The following is a 22,079-nucleotide window of genomic DNA, read 5'->3' as shown; positions in this document are numbered from 1 at the left end:
TATATCTGTAGGGTTGACGGCTGCATGTACTTGTAACATCAGTGGGGTGTGCATCTAACAATTTGCTAGCTGTTCCCAAACAGGTTTCAAAGTTAAAACATGTTCATATTATGAAGTTTGAAAAATACAGAAAATGAAGTATGTAAGAAAGACTTTATAGGTGCAGAAGGGGGATGGTGATAAGAAAATTGTGGCATGAACTGTTTAGGTTGATCCCTAAAGTTTCTTCTAGGACAGTATTTCTTCTTTTTTTTTTTTTAAGATTTATTTATTTTTATTGGAAAGTCAGATATACAGAGAGAAGGAGTCCCAAGGCTTTGGGCCGTCCTTGACTGCTTTCCCAGGCCACAAGCAGGGAGCTGGACGGGAAGTGGGGCCACAGGACATGAACTGGCTCCCATATGGGATCTCAGCACATGCAAGGCAAGGATTTTTGCCGCTAGGTCACTGTGCCAGGACCTAGGACAGTATTTCTTAACTGATAGTTTCCTCAAACACTTAATATCTTGTCATCAGAGCTGCCTCTTCCTGCCTGTGCCCTGTCATTAATTCCATCACCATTTCCCTGCAAGGCACCATGTAATATCCTCAACTTCTGCATGGCCTGATTTCCTAACTAAATTTCCCAGTTTTCTTTATTAGGTCTTCAATTGTCTGAGAATTAGAAAAACATCTTGAATTCTGGACCTGTGCATCTGCCATGTGCTTGTGTGTGTGTGTGTGTGTGTGTCTACTTGATCAAATTTGTTCAGTGGTATCTATAGACCATCTGCATCAAATTAATCTGAGGTTCCTGATGCTTGTTAAAAATGGAGATTCTGGACCCTACCCAAGAAGTGTTACATAAGAATGTCAAAGGTTGAACTCAGGCATCGATGTTTTTGCCCTACCTATTCCTATTTCATTTTAATTTTTAGTAAGAAATTACAGATCCTGTTCAAAATCAAGGGGAATAATGCAGCAGACTCCACATACTCAAAGCGCAATGTAAACATTTTTTTTAAAAGATTTATATATTTTTATTGGGAAGGCAGATGTACAGAGAAAAGGAAATAAATCTGCTGGCTAACTCCTCAAGTTACTGCAACAGCCAGAGCTGAGCCAATCCAAAGCCAGGAGCCAGGAGCTTCTTCCAGGTCTCCCACACAGGTGCAGGGGCCAAAGGCTTTGGGCCGTCCTTCACTGCTTTTCCAGGCCACAGGCACGGAGCTGGATGAGAAATAAACCAGCCCATTTAGGATCCTGGAGCGTGCAAAGGCTAGGATTTAGCCACTGATGCATCGTGTTGCCCCCCAGCAATTTTCAATTCCTGATCTGTGTCCTTTCATCTGTAATTTGAAGCAATGACATCAATTAAATACTTTCATATGTACCTATGAAACATAACCACCTCTTATGCCTACAAATTATTTAATAGTAATCTCTAGTGTACTTCAGTTTCTGGTTCAGATTTTCCTAGTTTCATTAATGTTTCTTCACTATGCAGAGTTTTAGATACTTCGCCATGCAGCTGGGTTCTGTTTGAGCCTGCTGCTTTGGTCCCAGGCTATAGCATCCTCCACTGGTCTTCTGCGTTGAGTACAGTTTTTTTCTTGCTTGGTGTTATCTTCCGTCTTATCTTCACTTGCTATAAGCATCTTCCGGAAATTTCCTTTGATAGCTGCCTGGAAAGTAATCTTTTTGATTATGATAATGATAGCGTGATCTAAAAATGATAGCAAGTTTTGGCATGGCGGTCTATGTTGAATGTGATTTTTCTCAGAAGTTTGCAGACATTGTTTCAGAATTTCCTATTTCAGAGAAGAATAACATTAGTATGGCTCTAGTTTTTTTCTGTCCTTCCTGTTTTTTTTTTTTTTGTCTTTAAGTTTTATTATTTCCCTAATCTGTGTTTGAAAGTTTGCATTAATGTACCTAAGGTATGATTATACTTTTTTTTTTTAAGTTGGAAAGGCAGATTTACAGAGAGAAAGATTTTCCAACCACTTATTCACTCCCCAAATAACCACAGAGACTGGAGCTGAGCTGTTCCGAAACCAGTAGCCAGGAACTTCTTCTAGGTCTCCTATGCAGGCGCATGATCTCAAAGCTTTGGGCCATTCTCTACTGCTTTTCTACTAGTATTATACTATTACATATGCTTAATGGGTATTTATTAATTTGTCTTTCAGTTAGGAATTTTAAATATGTATTTTGATTATTTTTAACCTTAATTTTCTCTGTCTTAATCTTCTGGAAAGCTTAAGTTAGACTTCCTAAGTGAATACTGCACAATCTCCTATCTTTTTCTTTAATTTTCTGTCTTCAGTTAGTTGCTTGTTTGTTGTGGGTGTGCTTGTATGTGAGCATGTTTAATTCACATTCAGTAAAATTTCCTAGATTTCTATGGAATTTTCTTTTGTTGTAGCACTCATGTCATTTCACTCCTAGATGAGATAAGATCTCAAGGGTGTCTCTGGTATCTGCTCCAGCCATACGTCTTTCTCTTTGCTGTTTTCTTGTAAATCTCAGTACACAAATTACCTTGCTTCATGAGCTATCTAGTTTCAGGTCAGGGGTCATTTATTCTGATGCTAGGTTTGGATAACTTCTCTGGAGCTGCTGATGTAGTCTGTTCCATGACTTTTCTTTCATTGTCTGTCTGTGTGTTCTTCCTGGCCTTTCTGAATTTAGGGAGGCAACTACTGTTCTTCACTACACATGTATGCGAAACCTTTCATCCATAATCCAATAATATCAGGATACTTCAAAAAAATGTGTGGGAAATGGAATTAAAAGACAGGCTTGGGGTGGATATTTAGCCTAGTGGTTAGGTGCGGTTAGGAAGATCACCTCAAATGGGGCTCCTCAGACAGGCTTCATTATTGATTGTCTATGAGGGGTTGAGATGGACACAGTCTATTCTCATAGAGCCCCATGATCCAGGCAAAACTCAGTGAACAAGCTGAGTTTTGAATGCCTAAACTAGAAGTCAGCTAACAAGCTGAAATTGTTTGTGACCTTGTTTGGGGTCCCTGGTTCCTGAGAAATATAGGATAAGGCTTCGATTTAGGTAGTATTTTGTTGTTATGCCGAGATAAGCCCCGAGACTAAGTCAATGAGTTCAGATCTCAGGTGGCATTCTTAAGTGCACGGTGACCCTATATCCTAGTTTACCCCAGACAATCCTGGATTAGATACCTTATCCTAAACAGTGGTAGGGTGGAGGGGTTAAGGGGAATGGGGAGAGTGAAAGGGGAAATCCCTGAGCCTATGGAACTATGTCATGAAAAATAATTTTTTTTTAAAAGCTGCCTTATCACCATGCAGTCATCCATATGAGCCCTTTCCCTCTCCAAAGTGTTCAACTTTAGATGGTAAATTATATGGTCACGTATATCAATGCTTTTCTTTTTGCCATATGAACAAATTGCTTCAAAATCTACTTAAAACACCAGGTATTTAGGTTTAGCTCACAGACTTGTGTGTCACTGATAGCTCTGCCCCAGATTGTGGGTCAGGTTTAAGTTTATTTCTCATTTAGACTTTGGACCTAAGCTGCAAGTCTTCTCTTTGTGACACGTCAATGAGAAGATAATGCTTTTGCTCAGGGCTCATCTTCTTGTACAGAAGGTGAGAGCTCACGTCTTCTGAGTTGACGTGGGACATATTACACTCATTTTCCTTTGGCTAGATCAAATCACAAGACCACCATTGGCAGGTTGGGATTTGTGCTTCTCTCTTCAAGGTACAGGCAGTGCACTGTCTGTAGTGCAGGCAATGAATAGTAAGTGAATAATGTGCAACGGTCACATCACACACCTGAAACGTTAGTGTTTTCGCGTTGCTTCGCTCCTCCAGCCTGTGCTGGTGATATCTGTGTTGCAGTGTCTATGTCAGAACAGACTGGAAATGACTAACAGAACACAGGAGGGAATTTTGTCTCCACATGGATTATTGAGTGTATTAAGGGATTTTGCTGCTATGTGGAGCGTGCTTTATTTTTCCAATCCAGTTGGGGGTGGGGATTCGTATTTTCTGTGGCAGCTTGAAAACTAGCAGAGTTTCCTTTTCTGCTGTGCCCCAACACTACTACCTAACGTAGATGGCTGCACAAATGTTCCACTCTTTTATGTGAACTGTCAGAGCCAGGTGGAATCTTGGGTAAAGGCACACTCTCTCCCAGCTCCGTGGGGACTCTGTGAGATGTGACTTTAGCACCTTTTACTTTGACCTCCTGTTCCACTCCTTATGCCTCATCTGTGCCCTCATGACTCTGTACCTCAGACTGAAACAAAACATGTGTTAGGCTTGTTTGAATGGCACAGACAGAGAGGGACTTTCTGTTCTCTAGTTCACCACCTCCAATGCCCAAATACCCCCAGCAGCCAGATTGGCCTAGGCCAAAGTCAGGAACCTGGAAGGAAGTCAGTTAAGGTCTCCTACGTGGATTGCACAGAGCCAAGTATTTAAGCCATCACCATTACATCCCAGGTTGCACCTTATCAGGAAACAGATTGGAAGTGGAGCTAGGACTTAAACCCAGGAATTCTGACATAGGATTCAGGTATTCCAAGCAGTATCTTAGCCACTGTACCTAATGCCAGAGCTCCTGCACTGGAGATTCTTAATTTGTGTCTTCACCCAGTGCCCCTTCATCTGCCCATGTTAAATATCCTTTATTGGTTGGCTTTTGCTTTAAAGCAATTCCAGAAGTGCCAATGTTGTCACATTGTAAGTTAAGGCACAAGCTGGCATTCTCTATGAGTTACTGTTCGAGTCTAGCTGCCCCACTTCTGGTCCAGCTCCATGCTAACAGCCTAGGAAAAGCAATGAACTACAGCCCTGGAAGTGGAAGACCTAGGAGAAGCTCTTTGTTCCAGCAGAAAGAAGAAAGGAAGGTACTTCGTATTCTCTCTCTCTCTTTCTCTCTCTCTCTCTCTTTCTCTCTGTGTGTACAGGCATAAGCATGCCTTATTGTAGCCCAACAAATAGTGCGACTGCTATGGATAGTGAAAACTATGAGGACTAAATAACTAATTTTTCATTTTCCCCTTCACCAAATCCTGAATCTGTGAAGGTATGTAGTCTGTCTGTCATGTTGCTGGGCTATCCTCCACCACCTTCCCAGACCAGAAACAGGGAGTTGGAAGGGAAGTGGAGCAGCCAGGACATGAACCAGTGCCCAAATGGGATTCTGTTGTATGCAAGGTGAGGACTTTAGCCACCAGTCTACCATGTCAGGTCCTGATACCACATTATTAAAAACAACTTAATCTGCCCTGCTCGAAAGAAAAACAAAAGTCTTTTTGTAGGACAGGGTTTTGTCTGAGTTGCAGTGTATTCTCAGTTCCCCTGAATATCATACCACTTTTTGCTACATCAGGTTGTTCGTTGTTTCTCAACATTGACATACCACCTCCTCTGTGATGTTTTTCACTGGTCTTCTGGTATATCTGAGCCTCTAAGCCCACATTGTTATTACCCCAGGAACAGGTGACCAGCAGCAGCAGCCAGCCGCTCTTCCACAGTGGACTCCTGAGAGAGATCATTCTGCTTGTACTGTGCAATGTGTGGAGATGGGAGGAGTGCTCACACTGACTCTTGATTTGCTTCTTTACAGATATCTCAGTGAGCCTGCTGACCCTTGTGGTCACTGCCTGTGGTCTCGCCCTCTTCGGTGTGTCTCTCTTCGTGTCTTGGAAACTCTGCTGGGTTCCGTGGAGAGAACGAGGCCTGCTCTCTAGTAGCAAAGAAAACAACCAAGAGCCTTTTAACAACACGGACACAGAAACCAATGAGCAGGAGAACAGTGAGGACTTCCTAGACCCTCCTACGCCCTGCCCTGACTCCTCCATGAAGATCAGCCACACCTCCCCTGACATCCCCCTCTCCACCCAACCAGGGGTCCAAGAGAACTGTGCCCATGGCGTCCGTGTGCAGCGCCAAGTCACAGAGCCAACCTCTTCGGCTCGGTCAGTAATGCCTTTTTTCTTTCTGAATGCAAGGGTTAAGACCATTTCCCTTTTCAAATCCCTTTCTTGACAGCAGTGATGTTGGTCAGCCAAGTAGCCTATAATTGTTTGAATATCCATTTGGTATCACAGGCATGAATATGGAAAAACTCTTGGACTTCTGCTGAAGTTAGTTTCCTGAGTTCTGTAGTCCTCCTTCATGACAAAAACAATATTAGATATTAAAACCTTCTGTAAGTTGAATACTGTTTTTATGTATTTCACTAAAGCCTTTATCTATAGGGGTTGGATACAGTTTTCTCATTAAAAACAGTAGGATAAACTTAAAACAGTGACCTAAACTGTGGCCACAATGGGCTCTTTGGGCTTCACAGTGTGTCTGCAAGTCTTTGTCCACTCCAAGGCTTTGTGAAGCTGTATAGCAGCACCCATGCGTAGGTGACTCTCACTCTCTTCACATTTTCAGATGCTTTGTGTTCTTAAGAAGTGGACAAGTAACATAAATGCAGTGATAAAAAGTGAGAGCTCAGAGTTCAAAAGGAGTGGCTATAACACTTTTTGAATTCGATCAAATTTACTTTACCTTCACCTGTGTCTGTTGCCTCTTTTGTAAAAGAATAATAATAATAATACTGACTTAGAGGTGGTTTAGGAATGAAGTGATGACTTGTGCTATGGACCAGTTCACCCGAGTAAGTGCCTCAAAATGTGAACTTCATTTTGCGTTGCTATTACTTTCGTCAGCATCATTATCATTGATACAGGCCTCTTCCGAGACTTAAATGTTGCAAGAAAGGTGAGTTTGAGGCTAAATTGCCAGTTCTCAATCACTAAATATAAAAGCTATTTTATAATAAAGTTTCAGAAAAAGAGACACAGGAAGCACCTTTCTTTAAAATGAAAATATTTACTTACACAATAGCCAGGGGAATTGCATGTGCTATTATCTGCAAAGCGTCAGCACAGTTTGAAGGGTTTTTTTTTAAGATTTTTTTTTCTTCTCTTGAAGCAAAAATAAGATCTTACCCTTTTTATGTTAATAAAGTTTATCCTAGAGGCACTGTTCATTCACATTAAGTGGGATGGAATATGACAGTTTACTGTTTCATTTTTTTCAGAAACCTATTTTAGCATCATTTCCAATTCTGAATCAAAGAACTCAGCTTAAAATATTCCTGTGAGGAAAGAGGTGGTTGTTTGCCATTTGATTTAGAAGAAATCCTCAGATTTTATCACTAGAATTTCTCTTTAGATTTATGACTTAAATATACCCAGAGCTCTGCTTGATGCTGTTGTGAGTTCATGGGGGTGGTGCCAGCTCATAATAAAGTCCTTTCAGTACTTCAATCACTGGATTCTTTCAACTGGAGCTGCCACTGAAATTGTCTCCTATGTGGTTCTATTCTGCATGTAGTTTTTCTGGGTTTCTTTAAAACACTGTGCTAATATTGTGCGTTTTTATTAGATTTGTTCCAAAGAGTCTACCATAATTTTAATGAACCTATTGCAATAATATGACTACAATTATCATAATATTTATTATAGAAAAATACACGAGTTCTATGCGTATTTTAAATAAAGAAACCTGGGGACATAGGTTAGACATCTTGTAACTCTCATGCCCCGTATCAGAGTACTAGTTTGAATCCTCTTCCTGTCCAGTGACCTGCTAATGCTCCTGGGGAGGCAATGGAAGATAGCCCAAGTATTTGGGGGCCCTGCCTTACCTATGGGAGACCTTGCAAGGGTTCCTAGCCCTTGGCACTGAACTGACACTTCCCTGGATGTTGCTGGCATTTAGGGAATCATCCAAGCAGATATAAGATCCTTCTTAAAAAAAAAATAAAGAAAGAAACAATCTACTGACTTCTGGCAATGGAGGAGACATAAAAAAATAAAAGAAAAACAAAAAAATTACCTCTGTAAAATGTACTTTTCAGTAATATTTATTTAATTTGGAAGTATGCAATTAAACATTTTTTTCTGATAACCAAAATCAGCCTTAGTTAATACCTGAACTACTCAGAGAAAATGAAACTCTTTCTAGTTGCTTTTAATCTAATACTGACAATTTGCATTGTGATGCATTCCAAACATTCATACCTAAATTATTAGTGACCTAGTTTTATGGATTCTGAATGGAAATGCATATCATTATTTCATGGTCTTACAATAAAAGTTGTATATATAAAGACTATGTTGCATAAGAAAACTCAAATGGAAGAATTGCATGAAATTTCCTTCATGTACATTTTTAACATTTTCCTCTAAGTGATATTTTTGATTCCCCATTTGGGGAGGGGAAGGTCCTCTTTGATGAGCTGGTGAGAAGTAACCTGTTCTTCCAGCTGTTATTTCTTCTGTCTTGGTTCATATCCACCCTCCATGAGCACTAATCCCAGGGTCCTTGGGACACCTTCTCAGCTAAGATTCCCATTTAAAGGCATCCTGACCACCTCTCGGCCTTACCTGGATCCTCAGCTTTGTTCTGTTTGGTTCACATCAATGTATTTTTAAAACATCTTGAAAATGAACTTTGTTTTATGTTCTAAGGATATTTCTGGTTAGGATGACTTTCTGTTGTTCTTCCAAGATCAAGCTTGTATTTAGTTACTGTTAGAACCATCCCAAATTCCTCTTAATTCTTTTCTATTAGAATGAAATTCCACCTGTTTAATGGCCTAGTGTGCTGAGAATGTGGATATTATACATTTATTTATTTATTTATTATCATTTTATGACACAGTTTCAAAGGCTCTCAGATTCCCCCAGCCCTTCCCCAAACCCTCTTCCCATATTGAATTCCTCCATATTGTTACAGTAGTGCAAGCAGGTATGGACCATATGGAGAGTCCAGCATCTTATTGTCCAGATAAATCGAACAGTTTCATTGGAAGACCGTCATTGGTCTGAAAGTAGAGCTGGCATTGTACTTTTAAAAAATGTTTTCAAAACTTCATAAAATTCTCTTTCAAATCTATGAAAATTCTTGAATCCTCAAAAATAGAATGAGCCTTAAAAAATCATGTAATCCAATTTCTGATTTATGCTCCAAGAGAGTATCATCTTTTTTACTTAAGCCTCCTGAAAGTTCCTATGCAACGTTTTGGTTTCTTGAAAATCTCAATTATCACACCCTAAACTCCTTTACAGGCCTTTGGGGGCCCTGCATGATACTGGCGGTTTGATCATCTCATCCTCATTTCCTGGCCAGGATTATCATGTCATACAACCCAAAAGACACTGTTAGCTTGGACTCAGTAAGAGGTTTTACTGGAATAAAGCTTGTTGCATTGAGGCCACTGCAGCCTTCCCCATTTGATCTAGGCCTCACATCCATTAAGCATCTCTCATTTAGACTTTTGACCTATTCTCTGAGTTGAACAATCTGTAGACTCACAGAAATACACCAACAAAATTAGAAGGGGGAGATAATTATCACCTTTCAAATTTAAGCTCCCTTATTGGCCACAATTCCAAGAAGTAATGCACAAAGATTACATGTTGTACTTACTCTGTTCATAGCACATTTCTTTCTTTAAAAAAGGGGGAGGGATTTTTTTTTAATAAGGAGAGGAAGGGAAGAAGGGAAGGGGTGTAGAGAAAGAGAGAGAGGAGAGAGAGAATGAATATGAGTGAGATTCTTCCATCTGCTGGCTTACTCCCTAAATGGCCACAATAACAGGCTGGGCTGGGTCCATGAACCTGAAATTGTTCCAAGTCTCTGATTTGGGTGGTAGGGACCCAATCACTTGCGGCGTCTTCTAGGCGTGTTAGCAGAGAGCTGGATCAGAAGGAGAGAAGCCTAGGCTCAAAGCTATGCCCATTTGGATGCCAGTGTTACTTACAGGCTCTGCCTTAACTTACCACACCACAATGCTCAGCCCTGACATATTTCTAATAAGCCATAATTTTGTGTATTGAACATCTGGAACATACAACTTTTAAATTACTATTTCTTGAGCTTCTAATAAACTGGCAGCTTAAATAATGACAGTTGTTTAGATATGACTCAACTTACATGAGGCCTTGAAAATAAATTTAACCGTTGTTTTCTCAATTCACATATTGGTTATCAAAAACTATTGTGTCTCTAGCATTCCTGGGTTTAGACACACACTTTATGCATCTATTATGTGTGATATTCTATATTAGTTGTTAGTAGATGAGCAATGAGTAGACATTGAAGTGCTTATATTATTCATTAGAAGATTAATCTGAGAAGAATGTATTAGATATACAGCGTGAAAGTCCAGATACAGGGAGTTAGTTTATGTTGGAAATATTAAGGGCATCAATTGAGTGCAGTGGAATGGAGAGAGACATGGGATGTGAGATGCTTTAGAAAGGCTGTTGATAAAGTCTCTTCTTGGTTATGAAGATAAGGTGTCTGAAAGTGACCCTAAGGTTTCAAACCTGTTTTAATGTGGGAGAGTGTGGAAGAAAGCAGGTCATGCTTCAGTGTATACATTTGCACTAGATCACATACCTCTGCTGGTGCCAATGCCCGATGCATGCGTCTTCATTGTCTTCTTCTATTCTAGCCCAAGGAAGCCTTTGATCTCTACTTCCTCCTGTCCTTGTGCTATGATAATTGCATCATTCCCTATGCAGGACTTCTCCTTGTGTCTCAGTAGGTCAGGAAAATTGGATTGTTTCTTCTCCTTCACGAGGTGTTCCCAGAAAGGAAAAGAAGATCCTACCTCACTGTTTGTATAATTCCCTGCGTTAAGCACAGACAAAATATCAAGGAGAGTTCCGAAGCCACAAGCAGCTTTTCTTTCCTTCGGACCTAAAGCACAGTCAACAATAGTGTCTCAGAACCAGGTTGAAAGGATACATTGGGTATTACCTCTGAGATGGGATGGTCCAAGGGAGGAGGCAAAATATATTTATTTACTTGAAGGATAGAGTCAAGTCTCTCTCTTTCTCTCTCTCTCTCTCACACACACACACAGACTAGTCCATCCTCTAGTTTACTCTCCAAGTGTCTGCAACAGTAACTGCTGAGGCTGGTTCCAGGAATTAGGATCTCCATCCACATCTCCCACATGGAAAGCAGGAACCCAAGCATCATGCATTGCTTCCCTGGCAAAGTAACAGGTGTCTGGATTGGAAGTGGAGCAGCCAGAACTCAAACTGGTATTTTGTTGTGGGATGTGGATGTACCAAGCAGCAGATTATTCCACTGCATCACAGTGCTCACTTTTAATTTTTTCTATTATGCACTTTAAGCCCCTAGGATATCAAAATACAAAATACTACTCTGAGAGCTGTCTGCGGCATGTACAGATCCCTCTTTGCAGCACTCACTCAACATAATAATCACTGTCATTCAGTGACATTGGAATTCTAAACCCTTGCCTTCCAGAACTCATTTGCAACACTTAGGCACCACTTCCATTGACCATGTACAGCCACCTCATCCAGGGTGGGAAGAGTTCAAGTCATTCTGTTCTGTCTCTCCTTCCTCCTGCTTCCTTTTGAGTAGCCCGAAAGAGCTGTGGAATATTGATTGTTTATTTCCTTGACTTGCACTTCTTCATGTTCCTTGGGCAGCCTCCCACCTCTACTTTCTCATTTATACTTCCCTGGCTGCAGCCCCACCACTGCCAAGAGCTGCAGAGGTTTTACAGGGAGGTCAAGAGATACCCTAGTTCTCTGTTCTGTCCATTCCCCTAACCCCAATGAACAAATAGTTCCCTCCTGGACGGAACCCCAGGAAATAATGTTGTCCGGTCCATTCTTTGTTATCCGCCGGCACCCCACCACCTCACAGTTAGTTTGAACTGTTTTCCCAGTGGGAATGTGAGTCTGAGTGGGGGTGGAGAGGATTGGAATGGAATTAATCATGTAGATAACCATCTTTAGTGATTGACTTTTTAAAGAAGATACTTTGGCTGGCTTGGATTTTTTAGTATAGGGCTTCCTGTGCAAATGGTTCCCAAGGAATGGGATCTTGTTTTAGTCTTTGAAGTATAAATCTCTCCTTAATGCTCTTCCCATTCACCCCCTGGCCATCAGTCCAGGCTAGCAGCAGCTGAGCATGTAGAGCTAATTTCTCTTCAGATCTCGTGTCTAAGAAAATGTACATGTAAAACAGAATGTGTTCCATTGCTAAGAAGCCAAATCCATATATTTCAGGTTAAAATTTAAACTTACATGGGACAGGAGTAAAGACACAATATTGCTGTGATGGATTTAAAACTCAGTACTAAAAGTATTAAAAAAGCCAATGGTAAATTGTTATGCAGACAATTTGCTCAACAATGCCCTGGGGAGAGAAGTGACAAGGGAGGGTCAGAGCTTGGGCCTGGCAGTAGACACAGAATTACTGCCCTACCTTGGACTCCAGTCCTGAGAAGGAGCTTCTGGGGATCTTAAGGGAGGCACTTCTGTTGTGAAAAGAACACCACCAATTGGGCAGCACCCACAGTGGCCCAGGCTAATCCTCGCTGGTTAGTCTCACTAACCAGTGCCTCTCAGAATGTGAGGAGTTGACTAGGTCCAAATTCTGAAACTTTTAGAATCTGTTCTGCAAGGAAAAATCAATAGCAGAGGGAAGAGCCTGTAGTAGTCCTACCTGACATCTGCTTGGGCAGGGTACTTGGTGACCTCTGCCCAGAGTCCAGCAGAGAGAGGAAAGCTTGTTTCAGCACCACAGCAGTCCCACATCTGGGCATGGGATTGTCTGGATGTGCTAACACAATCACTGGTTTTAAGTGTTTAACAGTGTTTCTTATTTTTCCCCCCAGAAATTGTAAGATTTAAAAAATAAAATTAAATTAGGGCTGAAGGAGATATGTGACTGTGGAGTGTTGGGTTTGATGGGTAGCAGTGACAGCTCTGGGACACCACCCTTTGTTGTACCACATGAGTGATTAGTGACCACGAGGGTATTTTACGCATAAGAAGACAGTTTAGCCTGTCAGCTTCTGTGATGACAAGAAGGAACAGTTTATGCAGGCTTGGGATGCATTAATCCCATCTTTACATTTTTATTTCATGCCATAGTCTTAAGAAAGGAAGACCAATTCAGACATTCACTCTGCCTGTTTATCAGCCCCTCAGAGGCAGCCTGGCTGTTCCTTGTCACCTTCTGGTGGAGATGCTGTTTAATTAAAGTTATTGAACAACTGTATGTAACACAATATAGTGACTATGAGCTCTGAACTGCAAACAAACAAAAATAACTTTAAAAACAACTTTGTATGTAATGAATAGGTCTCTCAACTTGTAAGGACCCACACAAACAAGACAAGTTTTAAAAGAGACTTTTAAACATCTGTCTTTCAGGAACTTTATAATCCAAACCAACAAATGTGTAGGGTGAGGCTTATATCTGTATACCCTGTTATATTCTGTTAGCAGACATATAATTTGCAAAAACTCTTCCCAAACTTCTCTAACTGAATCCCTGTAGTCATTTATGATAGCCCACCTTTAATGTAACATTTGTATCATTAATGTTTATTTCAAAAATAAAACTTTCTGATAATTGATCACCCACACAATCCCACAAAAACACAATTCCAGAGCTTGTACCAATCAGAGCCAGAAACAATCCACTATAAGCAGGCACGTCTAGTCACATATAACTTCACTTGAGCAAAAACCCTTCTTTGGAGAAAATGCTTTGATTTAAAACTGAATTAAGAATTCACATCATTATTAGGCTGTAGTCAGTGACAGGACTTTCTGCGTAACTTAGAGAAACATTCATCTTTCTGAAGACAACATTTAGCCAACTATTTAGGTATCAGAATATTATATACAAGTGATAATTTTATTTTTAAAGCAATTTGTACAAACCTTTGCATTCCACCAACCAGATAAGCTTCTTTAATGGTACATTAGACAGTTAAAAAGTGCATCAAACCTTTAAAGCTCCAAGATCACATGTTAGTAAGTTCATTTCCTGATACCAGGCCTCAGTTTTGAGCTTCAGGCCATAGGGAGCAACTTATTCACATTGATGAGCATTTTGAATTTAGGCCAGAAAAGGAAAAAAAAAAAAGTCCACAGAAACAAGCTCTTTCTAGAATGTAACATTGCGGGCATGAGTTTCTAAAAGACCCATAGCTAATGAGGTTATAACTTGGCTCTGTCTTGCTCTTCATTCAAGGCATAATTCAATCCGAAGACAACTCAACCTGTCAAACCCAGACTTCAACATCCAGCAGCTTCAAAAGCAGGAGCAGTTGACTGGAATTGGTAGAATTAAACCGGAGTTATATAAGCAGAGGTCATTGGATAATGATGACGGGAGAAGGAGTAACAGCAAAGCTTGTGGAAAACTGAACTTTATTTTAAAATATGACTGTGACTTAGAGCAGCTCATAGTGAAGATTCACAAAGCTGTCAATTTGCCGGCCAAGGACTTTTCTGGGACTTCAGATCCTTATGTCAAGATCTATTTGCTTCCCGATCGGAAAACCAAACACCAGACTAAGGTTCACAGAAAGACCCTGAACCCTGTGTTCGATGAAGTGTTTTTATTTCCGGTTCCCTACAATGATCTAGAAGCACGGAAGCTTCACTTCTCTGTGTACGACTTTGACAGGTTCTCGCGCCACGACTTAATTGGCCAGGTGGTGGTGGATCACTTCTTAGACTTGGCTGATTTCCCCAGGGAGTGCATCCTGTGGAAGGATATCGAATATGTCACCAATGTGAGTCCAGCATTTCTTCATTTGGGGTGGGGTGGGGTGGGCTTGGAAACAGAGAATTTATGCATTATTTTATTGATGGGACAAAGTGCTTAATATTTATCAATTCACACGTAGTTACTATTTTGGAGCTTCATTGTCTCTTTCTAAAATCAGATTCTTAGATTCTAAGAATTACTCATGAAAATGGGGCCAAAGAGAAACTGTTATTCTCTATCTTCTGATGTAGTAGCTGTTCTTTAATAGATAACAGAAACTACCTGTCCTTCTTACCACATTTTCTATAGAGTTTTCTTAAGTTGCTTGTGTTCAGTGGATCCTGGCATTTATGAACCGTTGTCTGCAGCCACAGATCATTGCCTGTTTCCAAGAGCACTGAGTTCTTGCCTATGCTCTCAAGTTGTTTCAGCAGTATTTCTTTGATCAGATCCTCAACTTTAACCCTAGAAGTGAGGGTGGTTCACAAGAGTGGTTACCGCAGTTTTAAACGTGAGACCCAACAGAATCCGAACCATAAAGAAGTCAGCCTGAAAAGAGCTACATGTGATAGTAACTGGTCTAGAGAAGATCAGTCCAATTTAGACCTCAGGAGAGAAGGCAAGGCTCTGTGTGGCGGAACCGCACATCAGTACTTATTCAGACATAAAGTTTCAGAAGCGATAGCTTCCCCCCATTTGCGTCCGTTTCTTTTATCTTATAACAGCATATTACAACTCTGGAAATAAAGGGAATTGGGGCTCTCCCGGGTAACTTTTTAAAACCACCAGTTTCTCTCATGTATCTAAACCCCCTGCTATAACTGTCTCCTTAAGCACATGCCATCCAAAGCCAGCATAGCTCTCTTTCTCTGCCTTGGTGTCCAGAGGGCTGAGCACCACCAGCCACATTCAGAGCACATACCAAGTCAGTTTGAGTTTGCAGCCTATAGATTGAAAAACTGTCACTGTGCTTGGGAGCAAGATGTACAAAATCTGTCAACTGGTCTGTTCTTTAAAGATTTATTTGTTTGAAAATTAGATTTACGAGGCCCAGTGCAGTAGCCTAGTGGCAGAAATCCTTGCCTTGAGATGCCTGGTTCTAAAGTCCTTGCCATATGGGTACCAGTTCAAATCCTGGTGGCCCCACTTCCCATCCAGCTCCCTGCTTGTGGCCTGGAAAGCAGTGAAGCATGGCCCAAAGCCTTGGGACCCTGTGGGAGACTTAGAACAAGCTCTTGGCTTCGAATCAGCTCAGCTCTGGCCTTTTGTGGCCACAAGGGGAGTCAGTCAGTGGACAGAGGAGCCTCTCTGCCTCTTCTCTCTGTGTATCTGCTTTTCCAATTAAAAAAATCTTAAAAAAAAAAAAAAAAGAAAGAAAGAAAAGTACAATTACAGAGAGGGTGAGACAAAGAAGAGAAAGGTCTTCCATTCATGAATTTACTTCCCACATGGGGCAACATACAGGGCTGAGCCAAGCCGAGCCGAGCCAACCAAAATCTGGAACCAGGAGCTTCATCCAGGTCTCCAGCTCCAGCTATGGTGGCTATTTGGGTAATGAAGCAATGGATAGAAGATCTCTGTCTGTTTATCTATCCCTATCTCAGTAACTCTTTTAAATAAATAAATACATCTTTTAAAAAATATTTTTAGAAAAGGTATCAGTTTGCCAAGAGTCTGTTTTAGTATAATAGTGTAATTATAATATAGAATGTGTACAAGTCACAAACAGACTAATGAAGGAATAGTTAGACGAACAGGCATGAACCTGATTTCTGAGGAGTATATAGGACATTACCAGTGTTTTTACTGACAGTTACATTGCCCACCACCCCACATGCTTCCTCAGTCCAGTTCTGCCAAAGGAAAACCACAGTCCCAAAGTTAATTCACATTGTAAACTATACTCAAATGTAACACAGTATAGATTATAGCTTTGTTCTCCTTGCATAGCTCCCCTTTGACTGGTTTTTTTTGGTAAACACTGATGGTTGAATGGAACAGCAGAGGTTCATGTATTTCTATTGCTTCTACTAATATATTAATATGACAAGTTAGCATTCTTTTATTGGTGACTTTGCAGGAGTTGTTAGTGTTGTGATTGTGCGTAATATGGTAGAAGATTTTCAGATACATCACTTGATGAAATAATTTCTCTTGGGCATATTCCTAACAGAGGAAAGGAATACACATGTTCAACTTTTCAAGATAATAACAAGGTCTTTTCCCCAGTGGCTGTACTAATTGATCCTCCTATGGTGAGAGTGACAGCTTCTGATGCTGTACTTCCTCACCAACTCTTGTACTTGTCATACCAATTAATGTGTGTGTGTGTGTATGTGTGTGTGACATGCATGTAAAATGAAATATTGTTGGCAGTTTCTCAGTTGTCAGGGTGGATAAATGTTAATATGTTTATTTGTCGTACATGTTTTCTTTCTTGTGAAATGCTTATCCAGCACCTTTTAAAGAATTTATGCATTTATTTGAAAGAAGGAGTTGCAAAAAGAAGGTGAGAGGCAGAAAGGTAAACAGAGTGAGTTGAGTGACAGAGAGCTTCCATCTACTGACTCATTCCCCAAACACAATTGCCGGGTTTTAGTCTGTTGGAAGCACGGACCCTGGAACTTCATTCAGGTCTCCCAAGTGAAGCAATGGGACTCTAACCAGTGCTCATATGGAATAGCAGCATTGCAGGTGGTAGCTTAACTCACGGTATCTCCTCAGCCCCTTTATTCATTATTTTGTACTGTTTTCCTTTCCTTATTTATTCATATATACTCTTTACAGTCTGTACAAAAGTATGGGCTTTTTTGATCTTGCAAGCATCTTCTGTATGAGTAGTACGGCTGGCTTTGTATTCACAATATAGTATCTTGTGATACATAGAGGTTTAATGTAAAAACACTTTAGTATTTTCCATTATGTTAGAACACTTCAAAAAGTATTCTAATGGAAAATGTAGTCAAAAGGCAAGTATTGTTTGAGTAGGTTAAGCTGCTGTTTGGGACCCACATTTCATGTTAGAGTCCTTGGATCAGATTCCACTTAATGTCTTCTGTTCTAGGAATTTGTTCTAAGATGCCTGAGAGGAAACAGGGCTTGAGTCCTTGCCAACCATGTGGGAGAGCTGGATGTACTTTCTGAGTCCCGGCTTCAGTCTGGACAGCCAGCAGTTTGGGCCATTTGAGGAGTGAACCAGTACCCTGAGAATCCGTTTTTTTCAGTGCTGTAGCACTGGCATCTTATATGGGTGCCAGTTCATGTCCCAGCTGCTCCACTTCCAATCCAGCTGCCTGTTAATGGCCTGGGAAAGCAGTGGAGACTGGACCGATACCTTGGGCCTCTGTACTCATGTGAAGACCCGGAAGAAGCTTCTGGCTCCCAGCTTCCAATTGGCCGAGCTCTGGTCATGACAGCTATTTGGGGAGTGAACCAACAAATGGGAGATCTCTGTTACTCCTTCTCTGTCTCTGTAATTTTGTCTTTCAAGTAAAAATAAATAAATCTTTAAGTAAAAAAAAAATCAATTTTTTATCTCTCATTCCAATTTTAAATAAATAAAAATGAATAAATTTTTTAAATAACTGAAGTCCAAACATATGGGAGTTTATGTGAAATATACATTATAGTAAAAGAATTTGTGAAATTCAAAGTTTTGCATCAAAATAAACTTACCTTTTATTTTCCACAAACTTTTTAAAAACCCTTAACATTTGTACGCTGTGTTTTATTTAAGAAGTCTTCTTAAATTTATGTCTCCTGCATTTTCAATTATATATTTTAAAGGTTTGGCTTTTTAAATTATGCTTTTACTCTATCTAGAATGGAATGTTTTATGTAGTGTAATTTAAAAATCCTGTGCTAGTCGGCAGGTCATCTAAGCTTTTTCTGTAGTTCATTTTATGCCAATACTTTATATTTATCATAAATTTTAAAGTTATATTATTGAGGTAAAGAAAAATTCTGTTGTGATTTTAGACCTGTATGAAGTTTATAAATTCAGGGAAATTTTACATTTTTGTAATATTGGGTCTTTATATTTGTGATTGTAATATCTCTCCATTTACTAAATTCTTTATTGTCTATAATTTTTTTTTAATTTGTACTTATTTTTAATCATTTGAGAGACGTGGAGATGCAGAGTTTCCATGTCTTATCTTCATTCCCCAACTGCCTGTAACGTCTGGGGCTAAGCAAACCAGAGCTGGGAGCCAGGCATTCAATGCAGGTCTCATGCAGCAGCAGGACTCAGCTACATGAGTCACCACCTGCTGATGCACTCGGAGTTCACATTTACAGGAATCTGCAATGGGATTTAGGAAGTGGATATTCCAAGCAGTGTCTTAATTGACATATAAAATATCCACCCATCAAGGGTTATCATTTTCCCCAAGATGATTTTGTATTTCTCAGATATTAAGCACCGAATTTTTTGTTTTTGCTATTTTAAATGTCTTCTAAAAATTGCATTTTCTGAATATTTCTGGCATGTAGGACAGAAATATTCAGAAAATGGCATTTCTGGCATTTCCAATCTATAGTTATAACCATTGTATGTTTGGATTTTTTGATATGTTGTTTGGGTTTTGGTTTTTTGAGTTCTAACATACTAGGAAAATATGTGGTTTTTGTATTTCTTTATTTTGTTTATTTTTTTTTAAGATTTATTTTTATTGGAAAGGCAGATATATACAGAGAGGAGGGGAGACAGAAAGGAAGATCATCTGTCCGATGGTTCATTCCCCAGGCGACTGCAGCGGCTGGAGTTGAACCGATCCAAAGCCAGGAGCTTCTTCTAGGTCCCACACGGGTGCAGGGTCCCAAAACTTTGGGCCATCCTCCACTGTTTTTCCCAGGCCACAGGCAGGGAGCTGGATGAGAAGCATAGCTGCCACGGTTAGAACTGGCACCCAAATGGGATCACAGCTTGTTCAAAGCAGTGACTGTAACCACTACACTATGCTGTCGGGCCCTGTTCATTTTTCTTAACATGATGTCTTCTATATGCATTACTTTTTTGGCAGTTGACAGGAATTTTTGCATGGTTGAATGTTGTTAAATTTGTGTGTGTATATATATATATGTGTACACAAACGTGCGTGTACCATGTCGTATTTATCCATGTGTTTCGATATCTTTGTTGATTCTGTACCTAGTTTGTGATGAACAGTGCTGCTATATACATGGAAGAGCAGATGTTTCTTTGATATGGTGATTTCCTACTATATGTATATACACAATAATGGCATTGTTTGTTGGCAACGCCCGCGTCGCCACGTACCGCGAGCCCCGAGTCGAGCGGAGGGAATAGGGTTATGAGACAGACAAGACAGACAACACACAACACACTGAGACTTGTTCTTGTGAAGTGAAGGCTTTATTCAAAGTCGAACTCTTATATAGTTTGCTTGGCCCCTCCCAGGATCTTCCCAATGGTTAAGCAACACCTAAGCTCCCCCAAGGACATGCAAAAAGGGGAAGCAGGAAGGAGGGAAATTGCAGTCAGGAGGTGCAAGAATGGGAGGCAGGAAGGAGGGAAATTGCAGTCAAGCAAGGGGCTAAGTGTATCAGGCCATGATTGCCCTTCCTGTTACACCTTTGAGAAACAAGCTGTGCTGTGGAGTTAACCCTTGGGAGACCCGGCCGTGCAATTGTTGTATAACATGACAATTCTAGCTGAATTTTGAAGAGTTTGAAGAAACCCCTGTATTGTTTTCCATACTGTCTGCAATCATTTACATTCCCACTAACAGTAAGTAAGAGTTCACATTCCTGTACATCCAGCATCTGTTACTTGGTCTTTTGTATCATTGCTATTCTGTGAGTATGTGCTGATACTTCATTCAGATTTGATTTGCATTTCCTAAGTGGCTCATATTAGTAGTTTTTCATATATGGCTATTTGTTGATTATTTATGAATTTCTTAAAAAATTACTTGCGTATTTTTTTTTAAGATTTATTTATTTATTGGAAAGTCAGATATATAGAGAGGAGGAGAGACACAGAGGAAGATCTTCCGTCTGATGATTCAGACCCCAAGTGACCGCAACGGCCGATGCTATGCTGATCCGTAATCAGGATCCAGGAACTTCCTCTGGGTCTCCCACACTGGTGCAGGGTCCCAAAGCTTTGGGCCATCTTTGACTGGTTTCCCAGGCTACAGCAGGGAGCTGGATGGGAAGTGGGGCTGCTGGGATTAGAAACGGCGCCCATATGGGATCCCAGGGCATTCAAGGCAAGGACTTTAGCCACTAGGCCACGCCGCCTGGGCCACTTGTGTATTTGAAAGGCAGAGTGACACAGAGAAAGGGATAGACAAGCGGGGAGAGCAAGAGAAATATCCTTCATCTGCTGGTTCATTGCCCAAGTAGCCGCAGTGATCAGAGCCAGTCTAGGCCAAAGCCGCAAGTCCAGAGTATTGAGTATTCATATGGGCAGCAGGGGCCCAAACACTCAGGTCATCCTCTGCTGCTTTCCCAGACATGTTAGCACCTGGATAGAAAACATGCTGGGCTCAGCAGCGGGGCTAAGGTCCTCGCGTTGAACATGCTGGGATCTCATATGGGCGCCGGTTCTAATCCCGGCAGCTCCACTTCCCATCCAGCTCCCTGCTTGTGCCCTGGGAAAGCAGTCGAGGACAGCCCAAAGATTTGGGACCCTGAACCTGCGTGGTAGACCCGGAAGAGGATCCTGGCTCCTGGCTTCAAATCAGTGGAGCACCGGCCATTGCACTCACTTGGGGAGTGAATCATCGGACAAAGATCTTCCTCTCTGTCTCTCCTCCTCTCTGTATATGCCTTTCCAATAAAAATAAATAAATCTTAAAAAAGAAAGAAAGTAAACATATGCTATCTTAACCTGCTATACCACAGTGCTGGTTCCCTTCTGCCCATTTTTAAACTAAATTCCTTTTGTTGTTGTAGTGGCTTACATTGTTTATAACATACTCTGGATATCACTCTTCTGTTGAGTAAATACTTGGAAGTATTTTCTCTGGTTCTATTGAATGCCTCTTGCTTTTTTTCTTCTGCAGAAGCTTCTGAATCTGATTAAACCCACTTGTCTAATTTTGGTTTTGTTATCTGAACTTTTGGAGGCTCACAAAAAAAAAAAAATCATTGCCTATACCAGTATCTTAAAGTATTTCCTTTGTTTTTCATTCTAGCAGTTTCATAAGTTTCAGTTCTTACATTTAGGTCTTTGGTCCATCTTGAGTTGATTTTTGTTAACAGTGTGAGGTAGGGATCTAATTTCATTCTCCTAAATATGTACATTCAGTTTTGCCAGCCCTATTTATTGAAAAGACAATCCTTTTCCTAATGTATGATCTTGTATTTCTGTCAAGAATCAGTTGGTTTATGTTTTTTCATGGATTAACTGTGTTCCATTGAGTTACATCAGTTTTCAAAGTATGCTGAGCATTGCATTATGCTTTAAAATTAGGTGTTGTGATGCCTCTAATTTCAGTGTTGTTCTT

General features: G+C 40.5%; 1 protein-coding gene across 1 annotated transcript in view; it reads left to right on the top strand.

Annotated features, from left to right (window-relative positions):
- Nucleotides 1-22,079, top strand: part of SYT9 (synaptotagmin 9) — a 129,817-nt gene that overhangs the window by 48,580 nt on the left and 59,158 nt on the right. The window contains exons 2-3 of the mRNA XM_040988998.1: nt 5,603-5,954; nt 14,080-14,626. Of these exons, the coding sequence (XP_040844932.1) occupies nt 5,603-5,954; nt 14,080-14,626 (899 nt within the window). The remainder of the gene's footprint in view (nt 1-5,602; nt 5,955-14,079; nt 14,627-22,079) is intronic.

The sequence above is a fragment of the Ochotona curzoniae genome, unplaced genomic scaffold, assembly GCF_017591425.1.
Source record: "Ochotona curzoniae isolate NIBS_2020 unplaced genomic scaffold, NIBS_Ocur_1.0 contig_517, whole genome shotgun sequence".
Taxonomy (NCBI): Eukaryota; Metazoa; Chordata; class Mammalia; order Lagomorpha; family Ochotonidae; genus Ochotona; species Ochotona curzoniae.
This window is presented reverse-complemented; position numbering and strand designations above follow the sequence as displayed.